The sequence below is a fragment of the Anser brachyrhynchus genome (genome assembly GCF_964034855.1).
Source record: "Anser brachyrhynchus genome assembly, chromosome: 11".
In the NCBI taxonomy this organism is placed as follows: domain Eukaryota; kingdom Metazoa; phylum Chordata; class Aves; order Anseriformes; family Anatidae; genus Anser; species Anser brachyrhynchus.
In genome coordinates this window covers 15,177,443-15,195,215 of record NC_137706.1, presented here as the reverse complement: position 1 = coordinate 15,195,215, position 17,773 = coordinate 15,177,443, and the positions used below count along the sequence as shown (strand labels likewise).

General features: G+C 40.2%; 1 protein-coding gene across 1 annotated transcript in view; it reads left to right on the top strand.

The window, feature by feature from the left end:
• The window catches only part of AGBL1 (AGBL carboxypeptidase 1), a 330,445-nt gene that overhangs the window by 87,604 nt on the left and 225,068 nt on the right, over nt 1–17,773 (top strand). The window contains exons 8-12 of the mRNA XM_080607077.1: nt 7,907–8,115; nt 11,285–11,450; nt 12,478–12,551; nt 15,270–15,386; nt 16,365–16,966. Coding sequence (XP_080463203.1) covers nt 7,907–8,115; nt 11,285–11,450; nt 12,478–12,551; nt 15,270–15,386; nt 16,365–16,966 — 1,168 coding nt within the window. The remainder of the gene's footprint in view (nt 1–7,906; nt 8,116–11,284; nt 11,451–12,477; nt 12,552–15,269; nt 15,387–16,364; nt 16,967–17,773) is intronic.

Genomic DNA, 17,773 nt, shown 5'->3' with positions numbered 1-17,773 from the left:
TACTGTTTTCTGATGGTTTCTACAAGCTGATGATCAGTGGTCGGAATATCTTTTAGTTTTCCTTGTCCTGTGGCTCAGGACATTAGAAGCTCCAGGCTTCTGGAGGAGACTGTGCTCTGGTGGCTGCATACAAATTAGCAGGCTGTGCCTTTTGGGATGTATGGGTTAGGAGATGTAAAAAACATCCCTAGTTCTTTCAGAGATAAATTCACCATGGCAGGAAAAGAACCAATTTGTTTCTCACAGTTGTGTCAGGACAGCTTTGCTTGTCACAGTTAACTTACCTATGTGTATGACCTTAGCATCTTTGAATGATGTAGGGGTTCATAGAAAGCTAAAAAAATTAAATACTGTGAATATTATAGCACTTGACAATTTATTGTGAAAACACAGGGTAAAACTGCATGGCAAAGCACTCAGAAGTCCTTTAGCATGTTTTAGATGGGATGCAAACTGAATGGGAGGTGGGAATCCCATAATGTGTTACAGTACTGAATTACTGGACTGATTATTGTGATGTTTGTTGAAGTCTTGAGGTAACCCGCTTGTTGGGAAAGGCTCAGTTTTGCTGGGGATGAGGGCTATAAAGCAGACAGAACAAGAACATGCAGATTCTTGAGGGTCTCCCTGCAGGGTTGTTGTATCCTTAAAAACTTCAGCTCAACAAGAACACGAGGGTTATAGCTATACATGGAGGGTGCTGGAGGGAAACTGTCCCTCTCGCTTCCAGCAGCGAGCTGTGATGGGAAAACAGTTTTAAAGGAAGCAGGCAGATGGCAGTATGTCTCCCTGATGGATTCAGAAACATCCATCTTCATCTCCTCAGGCTTCCTTAAGTTCTCCCTAAGACTTAGTCCACCTGCAGAGCCAGGGGCTGGATGGAAACTTTTTGACCTCTGTCTCTTACCTAACAGAAACTGATGCAAAATGTCCACTTAACAGGTGCATGTCACTGCAAGGAGCAACATTTACCTTGACAGAAAGCATCACTGGAGAGAGAAGGGAGGTGGGAAAGGACTCTGCACACTCATGGTTCATCCACAACAGGGAGAAAACGTTTGCATACCCAGCACAAGAGCAGAGGGACCTTGGTTCTCCTGTTCCCCTGTACCTGAGCAGTTGCTGATGGCCATGGAGGTGGTGAATACTGTTTAGGCTGCTTCTAAGAAAGTGCTGTATCTTTCTGTCAGTGGAAGATACAGAGAAGACGTTTCACACCTGACTGTCAGCCAGTTTCTCACTCCTGACTGTCTCTTTCTAAGCAATCCAGAGTACTTTCCCCATCATTGCATGCTGCTCTCCCACTTGCTTGCCATCTGCGATACAGATAGCTATAGAGAAATTTAGGTAGGGTGAGGCACAGCATCCATCCCACAGTCTCTTCTCTGTCCCAGGGTACACCTGCTACTTTTTCTAGCCTTCTTTTTCCTACTTCTTGGTATATCTGTCTTCACATCTTGCTGCAGTTCTGTCTTAAGCTAGAAGAGATCTGAGGAGCCCTCCTTTCCCTGTAAGAGTCCCAGGTGTGGATGGGACATACCCCAGCTGGAGCCTTTTTGAGAAGGGATAGAGGGTGAGGGAGCTATTGCTTTTGGTTACATCCCCTCATCCCCATTAAAGCAGGTACACTGCACTTTGGGGGAGCTGGAAGAACACTGGACACCTAATACAGAAGTGGGGACAAGCATGTCCCAAGGCTTGCAGGCTGAAATCGATGCGATCGCCACCCGACACCTCAAGCCACACGGTGGCGATGTTATTATAGGGAACCCTGCTCCCACCGGTGCTTAATCCAATATTTATTTTGGGTGAGTAATTTGTTTATCAGCAGGTTATTTTAATCTAATTTTGGTTGTATTTGTTATTCCTGACTATCTGCACTTCCCAGAATTAGCGGCTTGCATGTCTTTAAGGAAATTAGCTCGAGCTGATCTTAGAGGCATTTTCTCTGCTGATACTGAAGCAAAGAGTTAGGGCGATGGGCAGGGCCCTTGTTGCAATGTTTGCCTAGTAAAAATGTAGTGAGCAATTTAATGAGACAAGTTGTGGTCACCGCCGATCATGCCTCTTCTATCAAGACAATTCTGTGTGCTAACTGTAGTTACTGCTGATAGTCTTTCCCCTTTTACTGTATATTTTCCCTTCCTCCTTTTGTCGTCTTTATCCTCGTCCCCTTTTTCCCCATAGCCTTTCATCTCTCACTTCCTGCTATTTCCACCTCATTCTTCTGTCAACTAACCTTTTTTTTAACCTTTCACTTTTTTTTTTTAAATCAAAGCATAAGGATTATGTCTTGTGGCTGGCAGGATAAAATAATCAGTGTCATTTTTTCCTTTTATGCTAGCATCAAGTAGGGGAAAGTAACTGCGAGGAACAGAAAGCAATGTTCTAGCACACAAGCATATTACAATTTCTGAAAGGCCTGCACCCTCTGTCTAAATTCATAATGCTTTTCAACAGACTGACACAGGTCTTTGATCGTGAGTCAGGGTAGCCCTGTGCTTAAACCGTGTCAATTCCTATAGCTAACAGCCCCCCATCAGTGACTCTCCTAGTATTTTGCTAGGTACCCATTTCTTGCAATGAGTTTAAGACTTCATTTCCCACCTGTGGATTCAGACTTCATTATTAGTCTGGCCCCAAACCTATCATCACAATTTGTAAGATACCATGATCAGAGTTAAATTTACAAATAGTTCATTTCATAACTTTCTAGAAAGTTCTGTGACTGTTTTCTTCCTGAATTTCAGAATGCAGATAGTCTTGATTCTGTTTTTAAGCTTCTTTGAGAAGAGCCACTTGATGGGGAAGGGGGGAAATTGAACCACCTTTAAATTTCCTTCTTCAGGATTTGCTGCTCATTCATAGAGATGTCCCAGGCAGAAATTAATCCAGTGCCCTAGAGAAAAAGGGTTGCTTCAGCTCCCAGCGCATGGCAACTTCCCACTGTTTTGCTCCTGAGGGTGGGTATAATGGGAGGTAAATTGATAAAAGCCACACTAGTCTCTGACATCCTTAGCAGTGATTGCTTCCTGCCTGTGTCTTGGCATAGGCAGTGTTTGTGCCTCTAGTGAATATCAGGCTTCAGAAAATTCAGTGGCCAAATCTGGGGAAGTTTCCCAAACTCTAGTATCCTTCCTGGTACTCTTTCAAACCACTTTGAGGAAAAATCAACCTGGAAATTTTGAGCTAATTTTTTTTTGGATTTCTGGCTTTCTGTTGGGTTACAACCAGAGGATGCTATGAAACTGAAAAATAAAGGAGGAAAGGATCTTTTTGAAGGTCACTTTCCTTCTGGGGTTAGTTCAAAAATTTCAGAAGGGGCTGACTTGCTTAATTTTTATATATGAATAATGCAACAAAGGCCAATTAGAGAAGAATCATGTCATGATACAATTTGCATGATTGCTGCTAAACTGGCCAGTATCTGGAGCTAAAAAAAATTCAGAGCAGAAAGAATGGATTGTTCTTGTACTGATATTAAGCTCATGGCTGATTCCTGGTCTAGAAGCAGACACAATATTTATACTTGCTTGCAAATCCTACCTCTACCTTTGTGCAAGTGCGATACTTCTGTTCCAAATGCTCCAGTGCATTCTATCTCAGGATGGTTGTGAAGCTTACAGGGCATAATTAGTTTTTGGCTTCTGAAAGAGCTGAACCTAATACCAGTTTCTTGCTGGAACTGCAGGAACTGTAAAACCCACTGGGTATGGACTCATCCCACCACTTGATGGGTGACTGGGTTCATCTGAGGACAATAAATTTGATTTTCATAGGGAACCCTAATGTTTGTCTCCAGCAAAAGTGGTCTCACAATGACAGAATACAATAGATGTTTTCACTTAGCTGTAGGAGGTGTTTTGCATTTTTTATTCACAGTTTTGTTCCCAAGATAGAATATGTGGAGCAGAGTAAGGGAACTGGAGATTTTCTTACTCCTTTCACTCCCTTAGGGGCCATGGGGTTAATCTAGCAGAGCATTTTTATCTCCAAACTGTAGCAATGTATTCTCTTGGCATAATGAATCAGCTGAGTGGCATCAACAAAGATTTAAATAGATAGACAGAAAGATAAATATCTCTTTGTTCTGCCTGGTAAGCAGTGCATTGCTCATCATATTTCCGGATGACTGTAATTCAGTTTTGTGATTAAATATACTGCATGTTTTCCAGTGGTCCTTGCGTTCCTGGCAAACACTTCAAAGGGGACTGGGATACAAGGAAAGGCTTCAGAAATGTTCAGAAAAACACTGTCAGTCATAAGTTCAAACCCTGGCTTAAGAATCTGTCCTTGACCCTCAACACAAAATCAAAATTCTTTCAAAACTGTGGATTTCTTTGTAGTGTAAGCCCTTTGTTAATCTTTGTGCATCTCTGTTTGGTATGTCCACATACTGGCTGTGCATCTACGTTACATGCTTTTAGCTAACGTAACAGACTGTTCAGGCCAGCTACTCTGTCATCACAACACAATTATTTTCAATGGTTAACAGCACTGCCCTGGAAGTCAAAGGGGATGATCAATTCTGGATGTGCGGTGAATTTAAGACCACAATGTGTGTTTTCATATTGCCTGTCCAGGTCTCAGTGGGTAGAACTGAAACTCCTGTAAAGAAAACAGTATGTGAGTGGCAGGTTAGGGGAAGGTGGTGAAGACTAACCTGTTCTCAGGGATGCCATAAGCCTGACCAACCAAGCATGAATTAAAATGTGAAGTGTCATGCCTGGGCACTCCTGTAAGTTCCCCAGAAGGAGAACTTCCGTTTTGACTGAACATACTTGCCAGACCCAAAAAGGTAATAGACTTAAAAAAAAAAAAAATAAAAAAATCAACCAAACAAAAAAGGGTCAAAAAGTCATAGGATGTTTTACCACTTAACCACATGGATCATGCATATTCGCTCTAGGAGGGCTGAGTTCTTGCTGCCTACAAATCTGTGCAGTGCCGCTTGTACCTGTATGATTCATTTCCACCATCTGTATTTGTGCCAATATATAGACAGATACACAAGCAGGTGGATCCATGGATGGAGGCACCAACAGACACAGACAGGTGGGGAGGCCTCCTTTTTCCATTCTGCCTTCTGGAGATCTTGGCATACTTCCTCCTTCATTTATTTGCTACTTTATTGACTATACAACTGAAAAAATCTGGAAGAAAAAAACACTGAAAACACAGGAGAGCAGAAGAGAATCAATGGAATGAGACAGAGAAACAAAATGAATGCTTTCTTGCCCTTTCAGTTAAGTAATTCTCATTGCCTCTGATCAAAGTGCTGAGGGAACCATAGTCCTGCCTCTCCCATCTCCTTGCAGAACAGACTGCCTCAGCTTCACTTTTCAAAGTGACTGTTTTGTTCTTAAAAGCTATATGGAAAAAATGAGGGAAACAAATAAAACTGTCTTACTCAGCTTTCTCTGTGCTTTTCATCCAACGATAAGACTGATAAGCAATGGGACAGTTGTTTTCTGCCCCCCATGGAGCTAGAATCCAAATGTGAAATTTTTACCTGAAATAGAGGAAAACCTCACAAACACACTTTCTATCTACAGGATATCTACACTTTCTATCTATTTATTCTATCTACAATAGAATTCTATTTAACTTCCCCAAGCAGCACTACGCATGGTGCTTTCCGATATTTCCCTCACCCTATTAACATTGACACAGAAAGCTTGGACTTCAAGTGGTGAATGCCAGGAGCTGTAAATCCTTAAATCTAGTCCAATTTCATCTGCCTCTGAACAGTTAAGGGAGGGTCTGAGCCTGATCTAAACTGTCCCTACCTTGCACTGCCTGACTCTTCTTGTCATGTTTTATATACTTATCAACTTTTACAGAGCTCTCTGAATAATTCTTCAAGGAAGATTGACTGATTTAAGGGGCAGGTCATCCTACAGGTTAGTAAACATGACAGCCGGTTGAGGATTACAGGAAATCATGAATAAAATCATTGGGATTGATAAGGGATTCTCAAGCAATTAAAGTGTTCTAGCAGAAAGACAAATAGAAACAAGAAACAGAGTGAAGGTCAAAGGAAAAGGATGACCTACATGCTAACCACCACTGAGCCCCAAAATACAGGCTGTACTGGTAGAGAGAGTGTGAGAAGGTTAAAAGGGGGATAAAGTGCTACAGAGGGATGTGGACCGCAGTGGAGGTATCTGGCATGGCTGTGCATAAGGTATAAGAAAGGAATACCTGTGGGACCTGCAGGTCAGTGCAGCTGCGTGTCAACATCAACAGGATGGTGTGAAGATGCAAAGCAGGATTACAATAAGTTAGCAGACTTTTGCTGGTCTGGAACACCATTTGTTTTCTGCCTTGTGACGGCAAAGGTAGAGAAAAAAATGCAGGGTGAGACCAGGTAGGCCCTCCAATATCATCTCGAGGTAAAGTTTGCGACGTACTGTGGAGAGCAAATTGAGGTGACTTCACATATCTTCCTTTCCCTTTCCAATATTTTCACATATCATTGCTGGGATTGAGGTCTGCTGCCTCCTAGCTGCTTTCTCGTTATTCTCTCCATGGCTTCTCTTTTTACTGATTTTCTTCATCCAGAATCTTACCCCTTTCTGTTTTCTCTTCTCCTGTCCTGTAAATCTTCACTGATGACTTTAATGTTCCAGGTGTGAGAGGTTCTGGCACTCTGTTTAATGAACTGGAAATGAATTGGAGCCTACTAGCTCTGGAGAATCCATACCAAGAGCCATCTGTTGTGAGCTGCAAATGCTGATCGGTATTCAAGGAGCTGAGCTCCAGTCTTGCATATGCTGCCTGGCCCCTTGGTTGATTAGCGAGCTTCTGACAGCTTCTAATATGTGTCACAGTGAAGAGTGTCAGGACCAGTTGGGAAAGTATGTTTAGGCAGGGTAGGTTTGAAGGATGGGATCCTAGAGTCTGGTATGGCTTCATGTTCGTCCTGTGGGGCTGGGAAGGGGGCACTGTGGGTGAAGGGATGTGCTTTAGAGTAGTCGTGTGGAAGAACTTATATTTTATCACAAGTTTTGTAATCTTCTCAGAGCCCCATATCCTGAAGCTACACAATTAAGAGAACGTTGCATCTTTCTTCTTATATTTTTATAAAACTACCTTTTATTTAAAAAAATATATATATATATTTCATCTTTGTGAAGTAAAACCTTTAAAGCGTGATCTGAACATTACTTAAAACTTTTTCAGAACCATAAAGAAATGGAAAAGAAGCCTAAACTGCTGTTGTTCATGTTGGTGTTTTGTTAACTTTTAAATACTGTGGGTTTTATCTAGCCTCATGATTTTAGGAGAAGGGCTATGATTGTCCAGCATCAGTTGACTCATGGCTTTCACTATACATGTATGTGTGGGATGGGTTTAGAAGTTAAATATAATTTCACTGGCTGTGACAGTACAGCTGCAAGACCTGATCTCTGATCTTTGTTGATCTCATCAAGGTGTTTTGTCTGGACTGAAATACACTGCTATACGAAGACTATATGATGGGCTGTCAACTAATCTTATTGTTTAGCTTTTTTCAGTCCTCGGGATCTTCCTTAATTTTGGAAATGCTTATGGTGCTGTGATCTGGATTAGGTTTGTTAGCACTTGGAAGGAGATAAGAGCTCTGTGCCTATGCCAGCCCTGGTTTGCTTAAAGGAAAACTTTTGTTCTCTAGGGTTCTGAGCAATTGTTTCCACCTAGACAGAAGACATTTCTGTACAATTCCAAGAACCTAGCTCATACTTAACAAAGAACATCTTAAACTCTCTAACAAAACAAGATAATTAGCTGTGTCCATTAGGTGAGAAAGAGGAGCTGTAAAAATCTGAGTTTCTAAGCACCGAGTAGCCATATGGTTATCAAACAAAATGAGTAGTCGAGAGAGTTTCGGCCTTTTCTGTCAGCCTTTTTTCTTTGATTTCAGAATCTAACAGCCGACGGGCAGTGAACAGAGGCTACCTGGGTGGATTGCTGAGACTCTATCAAGACTGGCATCAAAATGACGTCTCCAACAACTACATCTATATTCGTAGGGGTCTCCTGCTCTGCCTAAAGCACATCACCAACATCCAGCTGGGCAGGGAGACTTTCCTTGGTTCCCGAGGTATGGAGATTCTCTTCACGAGTGTGCAGGTAAATGGTGCTCCTGTGCTTAAGTGAGATGGATTGGTAGATAGTGCTGGGTCCTATCTCACTGTGTAGAGTTCTATTGAAAACCAGACATTTCGTCCTGCAGGGAGTGCTGGTCTTATTCTGGATTTGTATAACATTTATGAAAAAAAAATGATAATGTCTAAATAAAAAGTATTGACAATTTTCAGTCAAATGAAAATGTTTCAGTTTACAACTAATTTTAATCTCTGCTGAGCCTCACAGAAATTGTAGTTCACTCTTTAATGATTTTTTTCCTCCTCCCTTGTGGATCCTGCTGTCTGCTTGGACAGCCTCTCCTGAAGCACAGTGCAGTCTCCACAGAAGAGTTTTTGAGGGGTTTTGTGACATAGTTCTTTCTGGGTATTCAGATGGATAACTGCACTGAATCACTTTTTCCATGAAGGAGTGTTGATTTAGTCAGACTCTTGTTAATGATGAACATAGAATCATTTAGGTTGGAGAGGACTCCTAAGATCATCAAGTCCAACTGTTAAACTTCCAAAGTGCATGAACTGCTTTTACAGAGGCCCAATTTTAATCTTGGGAAAGACATTGTAGGTCCGTAAAGAAAGATGATATAGTCCTGAGCTTACTTCCTTAGCCTCCTTTGGAGAAGTCCTGCACAGAGAATCCTTTAGTTCTTGACCCATGTGATTCCACAAGGAGTGTTTTCATTGTCATTCTTGATGGCCAGTGTATTATCTCCCTTCAGAACCATCACATACAGGATGATAAACCTGTCCCCTTTTCTAGAAAATTCATTGCCTTCATATCCTGTGTATCTCCTCTTCCACTGTTTCTATCGCTATTGAGAACTGTTCTCCTGTGACAAATATACTTCTTACCAGCAGTAGATGATAGGATGGCAGGCTTTTTTTCCCACCTTCCCTTCAGGTGACCACAGTCAGCAGAGCTTGCAGGGAGTACGGACTCTTTTTATGGAGAATCCCTGGTCTGCAGAAACTTCAGTAGGGTGCATGGCAATGGCTGCTTGAAGGTAGATGTCAGCTTATTCCCTCTCAAGTGCTTTCTACAGCCCTTGTTCCTTTCTGAGCTAACATCTCCTGATAGCTCAGCCTAGGAGCAACACCACAAAAAGTGCGAACATGGGGTCACATTGGGCAAATGAACAGGAAATGACATACTAAGTATCCAGTGAACACTGAGAACACTAATCCTTCCCAAGGTTAGAAGTGGAGCAGAAATGACAGCTTCAGGGGCCCCCAGTTACTCTTTTCTACTGTGTGCTAATAGGTTGATCTTGGAAGAGGAATTATCAAGGTTAATAGATTCAAAGCTCAACCTTCTCTCCTTTTATCTTTGGCATACTGTCAGTCTTACAGTGTCTCTCCAAGATACGAGGCATCAGGAGGAGTCTGGCAGCCATATGAGATGTCACTCATGTTCTTCTTTACTCTATACCCCCCTCTGTATTCCTGGTATCATCTGGTATCATAACTTTTGACTTAGTGTAATATTGAAGGCTTTTTTTTTTTGCATATATCACATACATATCATAGTATCTTGGTAAGAACATTACAGCTTCAAAGGTGGAAAGATTAACTGCAGATGCTGAAAAGCAGATCCTGTGAATTCAGGTTAGCTTTACATGAGGTTTCAGAGCTGAGGATTCACTTTTTCCTCATTCACAATATTCTACTACAAAGTAAATGGGAGAGTTTGCACACATACAAAACAACCTCCTCTCTATTTCTCAGTTGTCAAAATAAAAAATGCTTTCTAATACAGTGATGCAACACTTTGCAGTCACCCGTAAACCATGTTATCTTGGAATCTCAGAGCAATTTATGATCAGTAATGAAAGCAGCCCCACAGATTCCCTGTAAGGTATCTGGAGGCTTGTTTACATTTGTAAGTTAATTTGCTATACAGAAAAATGACTTTCAAAACAGTATTCTTGAATAACTCCACGTGTGGAAATTCATTGTCAGTATGAACGTCTTGCTCTTGACTTGCTCAATTCACTTTGAAATAAGTAAAGATGGCTAGCCCAAGGCAGTCATTTACAGTCTTGTGTTCTAGTAAAAACAGAACATTTTTAGTTAGTAAGATATGGCTTGTAAACTATGTAGTATAGTAAACTAGAGTCAAGATTTATTCTGTTCCCAAGTGCAGACAAACTTTTCTTATCTTTCTCTCAATAATGAGCAAACTAAGGCACCCAAGCACCATATGAAAGAGTGAATAAATTGAAGAGCTGGAAGTAGAAAACATTTGTCCTTGGTCTTTTTCTGTAGCCACAATAGGACTTTCATTGGAGATCTTTCAAAATTGTCTATTCTCTCACCCTTGTTCATAACAGCCAGAGATCTAGAAATATGTATTAAGATTCTTGTAGTGAGTCTTGTAAGCATGTCAGTAGATGATTTTTCTAGTCTCCCTACAGGAATCCTGGTTAATCCCACTGAATCTTTTAATGCTGTTCAATCATACATGAGAAAACAGAATAAAATCCTGGAGAAAAAAATAAAAAATCAACACAGCAATTTTCCTGTTCTTGCTTATTAAGAAGCACTTTGTTCTTCTGGCCCATTCCTTGCTCTGCTGAGTTTTTCTTCTCTAGCCAGTGTCCTAACTATGGTCTGTGAGACAGTGGCCCAAAGTGTCTACTCTGCCCTTTTGTCTGTTCCACTTAACTGTGCTGAAGAGAGGCGAACACTTTTAAATGGTATTAGAATTGTTATATTAATATTTCTTTTTCGCCTTATAGCGCATTCATGCTGTTTGAATTACATTCCTGTTCTGGTGGGCTAAGCCATGTTTCCAACTTGATAAAGATATCAGCATGCTCATAAGCGTGGTATAAGCTGTGAATTTCAGAAGGATGCTGCATAGACTCATCAATCTGATGGAGGCTGTATAGATACAATAGATGCGCTGTACGGGGGGGAAATATGAATGGTTTTCTGAGTAGTGCACCTACCAGTTTTAAGCTTCCATGCCCTCCCCCAACCTCAAAAAAAAAAAAATCAAAAAAACAACAAAAACAAATAACAAAAGAAGAAGATGAAAACGTATCACAAATGCATGTTCTGATTAGAAGAACATCTCTTGGAGATCATGTGCAGTAGGCAGAACGATAGTAAGAAACAACCAGTTCTTAACATTGCTTTCCTTTGGTTCACAGGACTGTTTGTCTTGCAAAAATCTGGATCCTATCGTAACCACTGTGACTCAGATTCTAAGAAAGTGCTACCCCAAGGAGCCTCTGCCTGTGGTGTCAGTAAGAAGTTCCTATTCCTTCCCTCTTCCTGGGAATGTCAAGACTGAACCTCCGTGTGTGGGATTTGAAGGTAAATTGCTGAAGGGTGCTTTTGGTAGGAGGAAAAGGAGCATGACATAAGAATTAAATGTGGGATCTGGGGAAGGGAGCCTTGGCAGCATAGTCCTGAGTTTTGTAATTAAAATTAGTCTGGTGGCCTACAGTGGCGCTCAGCAGGGATGAAACTAATTCCACGTCGTCTTGAGGCTTGGAGATTCTGTTAGGAGAACAAATCAGAGAAGATTGAAAGGACCAAGGAAAATAAAATAAATATAAATATAAAAATAAATATAAAATAAAATAAACTATTCTATGATCCAAAATAATAACAGAACAGGTAGGGTATGGCAGAGGCTGGAAATGCCATTGCTCCATAACAACAACAACAACAGAGAGGGAAGAGCATGACTGTGGGGATGACCTGAGCATGACTGTGGGGATAATGCTGCCCTGCAACTATTTCAGTAAAGAATCGTGGGAAGTATGATCCTTTCTCCTTTCTAAAATACAAGCAGATAGCAGGCAAATTGCTTGAGTAAATGATATGTTTCAGCACTTGATGAAAATAAGAACTCAGGCACAGGGAGGACAGCCACTCCAAAGAAACAGAGACAGCAAACTCCATGGCACACACAAGCAATTTCTCTGTTGTTTTCAGTTTCACATGGAAGATGCTCAGATACTATAATGATGATAACAGTAAAACACCCTAATCTAGATAACATGGATTAAGACCATCCTGTAATATCACTGCAGCCAAGCAGAAAATCTCTATTGCTTTGTAATATGAGTTGGATCCATATCGTGGTGATATTTTCATGGTTTTGAAAGGCAGTGCTTGATTCCAAGAGAACAGAGCTTTAAAAACAGGGAGATTTAGTGCCAAATTCATTTATACTAGATTAACAAATGGGATCTGCTTTAATCAGGGTTGTGATGGGTTATAGTTGGAAGGCTTGTGAGCCACGCATGTGAGAGACTGCTCATATTTCTCTGGAGGGCCGGAGAGGGATATTAGACTGAACCCTTTTGGCTCTACCTCTTTTTTGTTTCTGCAGATGACTATGAAAGTGATGGAGAGGAAGAGGTAGAAAAAGACCTGGATAAAGGCGACGTGGAGAGTAAGGAGGAAGTAGGTATATAAACAACAATTTCCTTTATCATCCGTATACTGCAAAATAAAACATTTCATTGTCTATTTTGATATTCTGATAAACCATATAAGCAGAGAATGTAGATATGTATGTAGTCTCATAAAGTACACTGTATGAATAATAAAAGAAGAATACTTGAACGAAGAGAAAGGACTGCCTTTCACTGAAGAGCCCCCCATGTTTATTGTATTAATTGTCACGCTTGTGACCCCAGGTACAGGTTTGGTGACTTCTCTATTCCTGAGACTGCCCAGTGACTGTTAGTATCACATGCACAGTCAGGCATAAATGAGTGATCTTTGATTTCTCTAAGTGTAAATCATCCTCAGTAGAGGATAAATGAATTATCACCCAGGAAACACTAACCTTCATTTTCTTCCCATATCAGAGCATATTTGTTGTATTCACCTATCCTAAGAAAAAGGTTAAATGTTTTAGGCCACACCTGGGGCATTTGAACTTAGATTCCTTCTTTATTTGCTGCTGCACAAAAAACAAATATAAAATGAAATATTCAATACTTATTTTTCCCTTTGCGTTCTCTGACATGGTCTAACTGGCAAAAACAACAACAACAAAAAACAACCATCAGCTGAGGATGAGTACAAACTTCTGTTCTGAAGATACATACAAGCTCATACACAAATGTGAATGAGTGAATGCTGCTAGTAAGTCTTGTCCACAGAAAGTGTTTGGGGAAGGAAAACAAAAGAAATGAAGTTGCAAATGAAATGAAGTCTAATTAGATGTGATTGAGACTTCTGTGGAAGAGCTATATCATTAGTTGCCCTCTTTTTCTCTTCAAGTATTAAACTGATATGTCACCCACTGAGAAAAGTAAAAACAGAAACAAAATAAAACAATACCATTAGTTCACACCATAGTGTCCTAACTTTCCTGTCTGTTATCTATAGATAACAGATAGATATTAGAGCTTGTCAAGATGCTCATTAGGAATAAGGTTTATTGTGAATTTATCTCCTTCTTTAATTAGTTATTCATTCAGAAACAGAGCCTATATGTCTCTCTTCTGTTTCATTATTCACAAGGATTTACTGAGTAGAAGTGAGCAGTGTTTTGTTTGTTTTTGCCTAAGTTTACTCTGAATGAGTTTTAAGTACTATTTGTTGGGTGTGCTGGTCATACATCTCCCATGACAAATCTTTCTAAAGGGAAAACAAGAAGGGAATGAATAATGAACTTTCAGATCACCTTTTTGTATGAGATATCATTTGCACAGCATTTCCTGGTACTAAGATGGTTTACAAACATGTCTGTAGCTAGCCACGCATACTGGGTAATACCAAACAAACAAACTTGGCTCTACACTTCCAGCAGTGACTGTTCATACAATTCTACAAAAATCAAAATTACCACCTCAAAAACAGATCTACATCAAGTTTGAAGTTTTTTCTGCATTATGTTGTTGATGGTAAATCCTTTAGAATTGACCTCATGTACTTTGACCTGAGATGCTTAGAGGCTCTCACTGCCCTTTCAACTATGCCCAAAAAACAGTTCAAACTGCTCTGAGTACAGCTGTGCCTCAGGGTTTGAAACTCCATAGACATTTTTGCATTCAGGGGAAAAAAATAAATCTGATAACAGCTTCAGAAACTGTTTAGAAACTGTTCAGAAACTATTTATCAGGAGTGAATAAGTTCTTTGCTAGCATTTGGTGGTGCACACTTACGAATGCATGCTGAATTATTAAAATAATCCTGTATTGTAATGACCATTCGATAACGTCATGTCTCCATCTTTCATTCTTGCCTCATCTTTTCCTCGTTACTTAAGCAATGATGGAATGCTTGGCACAGCTTCTTTTTGGTTCTGGAATCTGATATGGAGGGGCTTGCACATCAATTTGATCCTCTACAGTTGCTTTTGAATGTAAAAGTTTCAGATACAATTCTTATCCCTGCTTCACTGATAATATCTAAAAGTGTTTTTTCATATATAAAAATTAAAAAAAAAAAAGATGGAGAGCATAGAAGACGGATTGGGCAAGAGTTTTAAAGATTGTTATTAATAGAATTGAGACAGAAACATAAAATATGAGCAATTGGTTTCTGCAAGCTCAGTGATACTGAGGTGGGCCTTTCTGTTTGATCAGGAGGTGCTCAGAGACACCATTTGGTTATCTAAATCAAAGGTAGAAGTAGCCTGGGAGGCCGTTTTTTTCCTTTGATATATTTTGGTAATTTTCTTGGTAAATAGATTTTTTTAAAATTATCATTTCTTTGAACAAAAATATTACCATTTATCCCTGGAATAATATACTTGGTTTTCACGACATAAAGAGAATGGTTGATACGCTTGAAAAGAATTAGTGGCAGTTGGTGTCTCTTATTTTGGAACCTCTCAAGCTGAGCTGCTTATAAATAGGTTCAAGTTTCAGTGAGTGGGTCTTACATACTTTTTGGAAACTAAGTTTTTGGGTTTTTAACGCTACTTCTAGGTAGGTACTTGAATATTAAAGCATCAAATTCCTCTTTTTCACCATCTAGCCTCTACTCTTGTGCCTCTATTTTCCATTCCATGAATTGACTTCAACAACCTTCATGAGTATGGGAGAAATGGTTGTAAAACATACGGTGTCATTAGAAACAGAGAATGTTATGCAGAATAATACTTTTGCAGTCATTTTGTGGGACATGTTCAATATATGTACTTTTTAAATTCTGTTTTTATAGGATTATGACTTGGAGACAGATGTTAACAAATTGAGGTCAAGGCCAGTACTTGACCGGCCAGAGGAAGAGCTTGGACAATACGAAGCAATGTGCCTAGAACTTTTCCATAATTTTCAGGTACAATTATAGCATGCCTTCCTTTACTTCTGAATGCTCAAGAGGTTAAGCAATACTTGAAAGGGAGTAACGACAAGAGAGAACCAGAAGACTATTGCAAAAGGAAACCTAGGTGTCTCATGGGACTGGAGGAAAAAAAAATAAGACTTTTTGTTGCAGCTTATTGGCCTGAATCAAGAAAGGGAGTGATGTTGTTTAGCGCACGTTTGGCTGGATATGGATTAACTAAGTGCTACTGAATCAATTGCCACATGAGAAATCTGTCAGATAATAATTTGTATCTTTGCTGGCAGTTTCAACAGCAATATCAAGATCAGAATGAGATGTGGAAAATAAATGCTGTCAACTAGTGCTTTGAAGGAAGTGATGGAGAAGATTGCATTGCCACTGAGTGAAATGCATGATTCAAATCATTGCTCTATTGCAGTTTGGGACAAGAAATGAAGAAGGGCGTTGCACTCGCTAAAAGTCTCAGAGAATTTAGGAGAGCTCAAAGCTATGATTCAAATATGAATCTGGAAAGGACCATTGTCTTAATGTATCACCTATACATATGATGCTGTTACATTTATTATGACCATAAGTAATTAAATAGGTTTAAATTATACTCTTGCGTAAAGGCAGGGGTGGAGTTTTGCATGACAGATTAACCTCCTTTAGCCTGCTGTAAGGAAGGCAGCCTTTTGTGAATTATCTTCCCTAATTTGTTAGAACAATTGGTTTTGTTTGGCGATGACTCATCTAGATGACTCAGTCCGATCCTCTTTATATTCTGAGGACTACTGCTGATACAGCTTTGTGGATAGAGAAATTCTGGCAGGTGGTCCATGGGCTGAGTTTACTTTGGATGTCTTATTGGATAAGTACAGTTCTGGGAGATTTGTAAGTATTTTCTTTCTTCCTTGAAATGATTCCTCTGGAAGGAGGAACAATCTGTCTTTAGTTTCTTTTAATTTCTTCTACTTTTTAAATTTAAAGGAGCTTGAATCAGAGTCTGAAGAAGACAAGAGCTTGGAGGACAGGACTGAGAATCTTCCCTCCACTCCTTCTCATTTCATTCCAAGTGACAATTCTGTGAAACATCCAAACTACAGATGGAGGAACCAAAGCATCACAGAGGCAGGACCAGATCCAGGAGAGAAGAATTTCAAAGTTCCACTGCAGACCTGGACAAAGAAAGAGAAATGCAGACGGGATATAATTGATGAAGAGAGAGACGGTATAGAAACTGTCCAAAATACAGGCTCCTGTGAAAAGGAAAATCCAGCCAAAAGTCATGTGTTTACTCTGCGTCCTCTCCCAAAAGAGGATGCTTGGTACAAAAAAATATTTAATCCTGAATGTGAGGCTTCAACTGATCCTAGTTCTGGAGAGAGACTGGAGACCTCAGACATAGTGACAAACCTTCTGGAGGAGCACCAAGAGAACATCCCATTCCATAACCCTCACTTCTATGTAGCCAGGGCAAAATGTATCAAGTCCATACCAGCCTACAAAGACTTGGCATTCCCTGATTTCTGGGGTCACCAGCCACCGCCTTGTGGCAAGCCTGTGTTGGAGCGGCAGTATGGGGTTCAAAGGTGATTGTGCTTTAATATAATTAGGTTTTGACTGTCACATTTCTGAATTTCTTAGGAAGTTATAGAACAAGTTTTGGACCGTTTGCCACAAGGAGATAGGCCACAGAGCAGGATGCTTTCATGTAGGTTTTATTCTTGAAGAAAGGAAATTTGTTTCCCACAAATGGGAAAAAGTTCACTTTGGAAAGACAGAAGACTGTCCTTTCAGGATACTTTTTTTAAAAATTATTATTATTTTTTTAACCTTCAGTCTTCTAATCCAGACACCTTTAGTGCATGCAACAAAAGGTTCCCTCTTGTTCTTTGAGGAAAAATCCTTTCTGTCACCTTAGATCTGTGTGTCTATGTCAGGTTATTGTTGGGAATCTTACTGTCAACCCTTCTGCTGCTGTGTCCCTCCTTGCTGAGTCTCTTGCTCTCTGCTTGCTTCATGGGGTCCTCCAGAAGCTGCTTCTCCTCCTCTTGCATATGCACCTGTTTGTGGTGAAGGGTATAAGCAACCACTGCTCTGGAAAGTCCTCCGTGAGCCAGAGAGCAGCAGGCGGGACAAGGCAAGTTGGTTGCTTTCCTTCCCTGCTGCTCAGAATTCTAGGAAAAGACAACATATATGGCATGCAACATGCAGCAAGAAAGAAAACAAGTCTTCCCTCTGGCACGTTGCTAGAGGTTTCTGTTGTTCTCATGTCATTTCAGGTTACAATGGAGGGGAAAGCTGTGTTTTGAAGCTGTGCTGAGAAAGAAAATTCTTCCTATAACAACAGTTTTTTTTTTTTCTTTTTTTTTTTTCTGTTCCATGTGTGGCTGCAT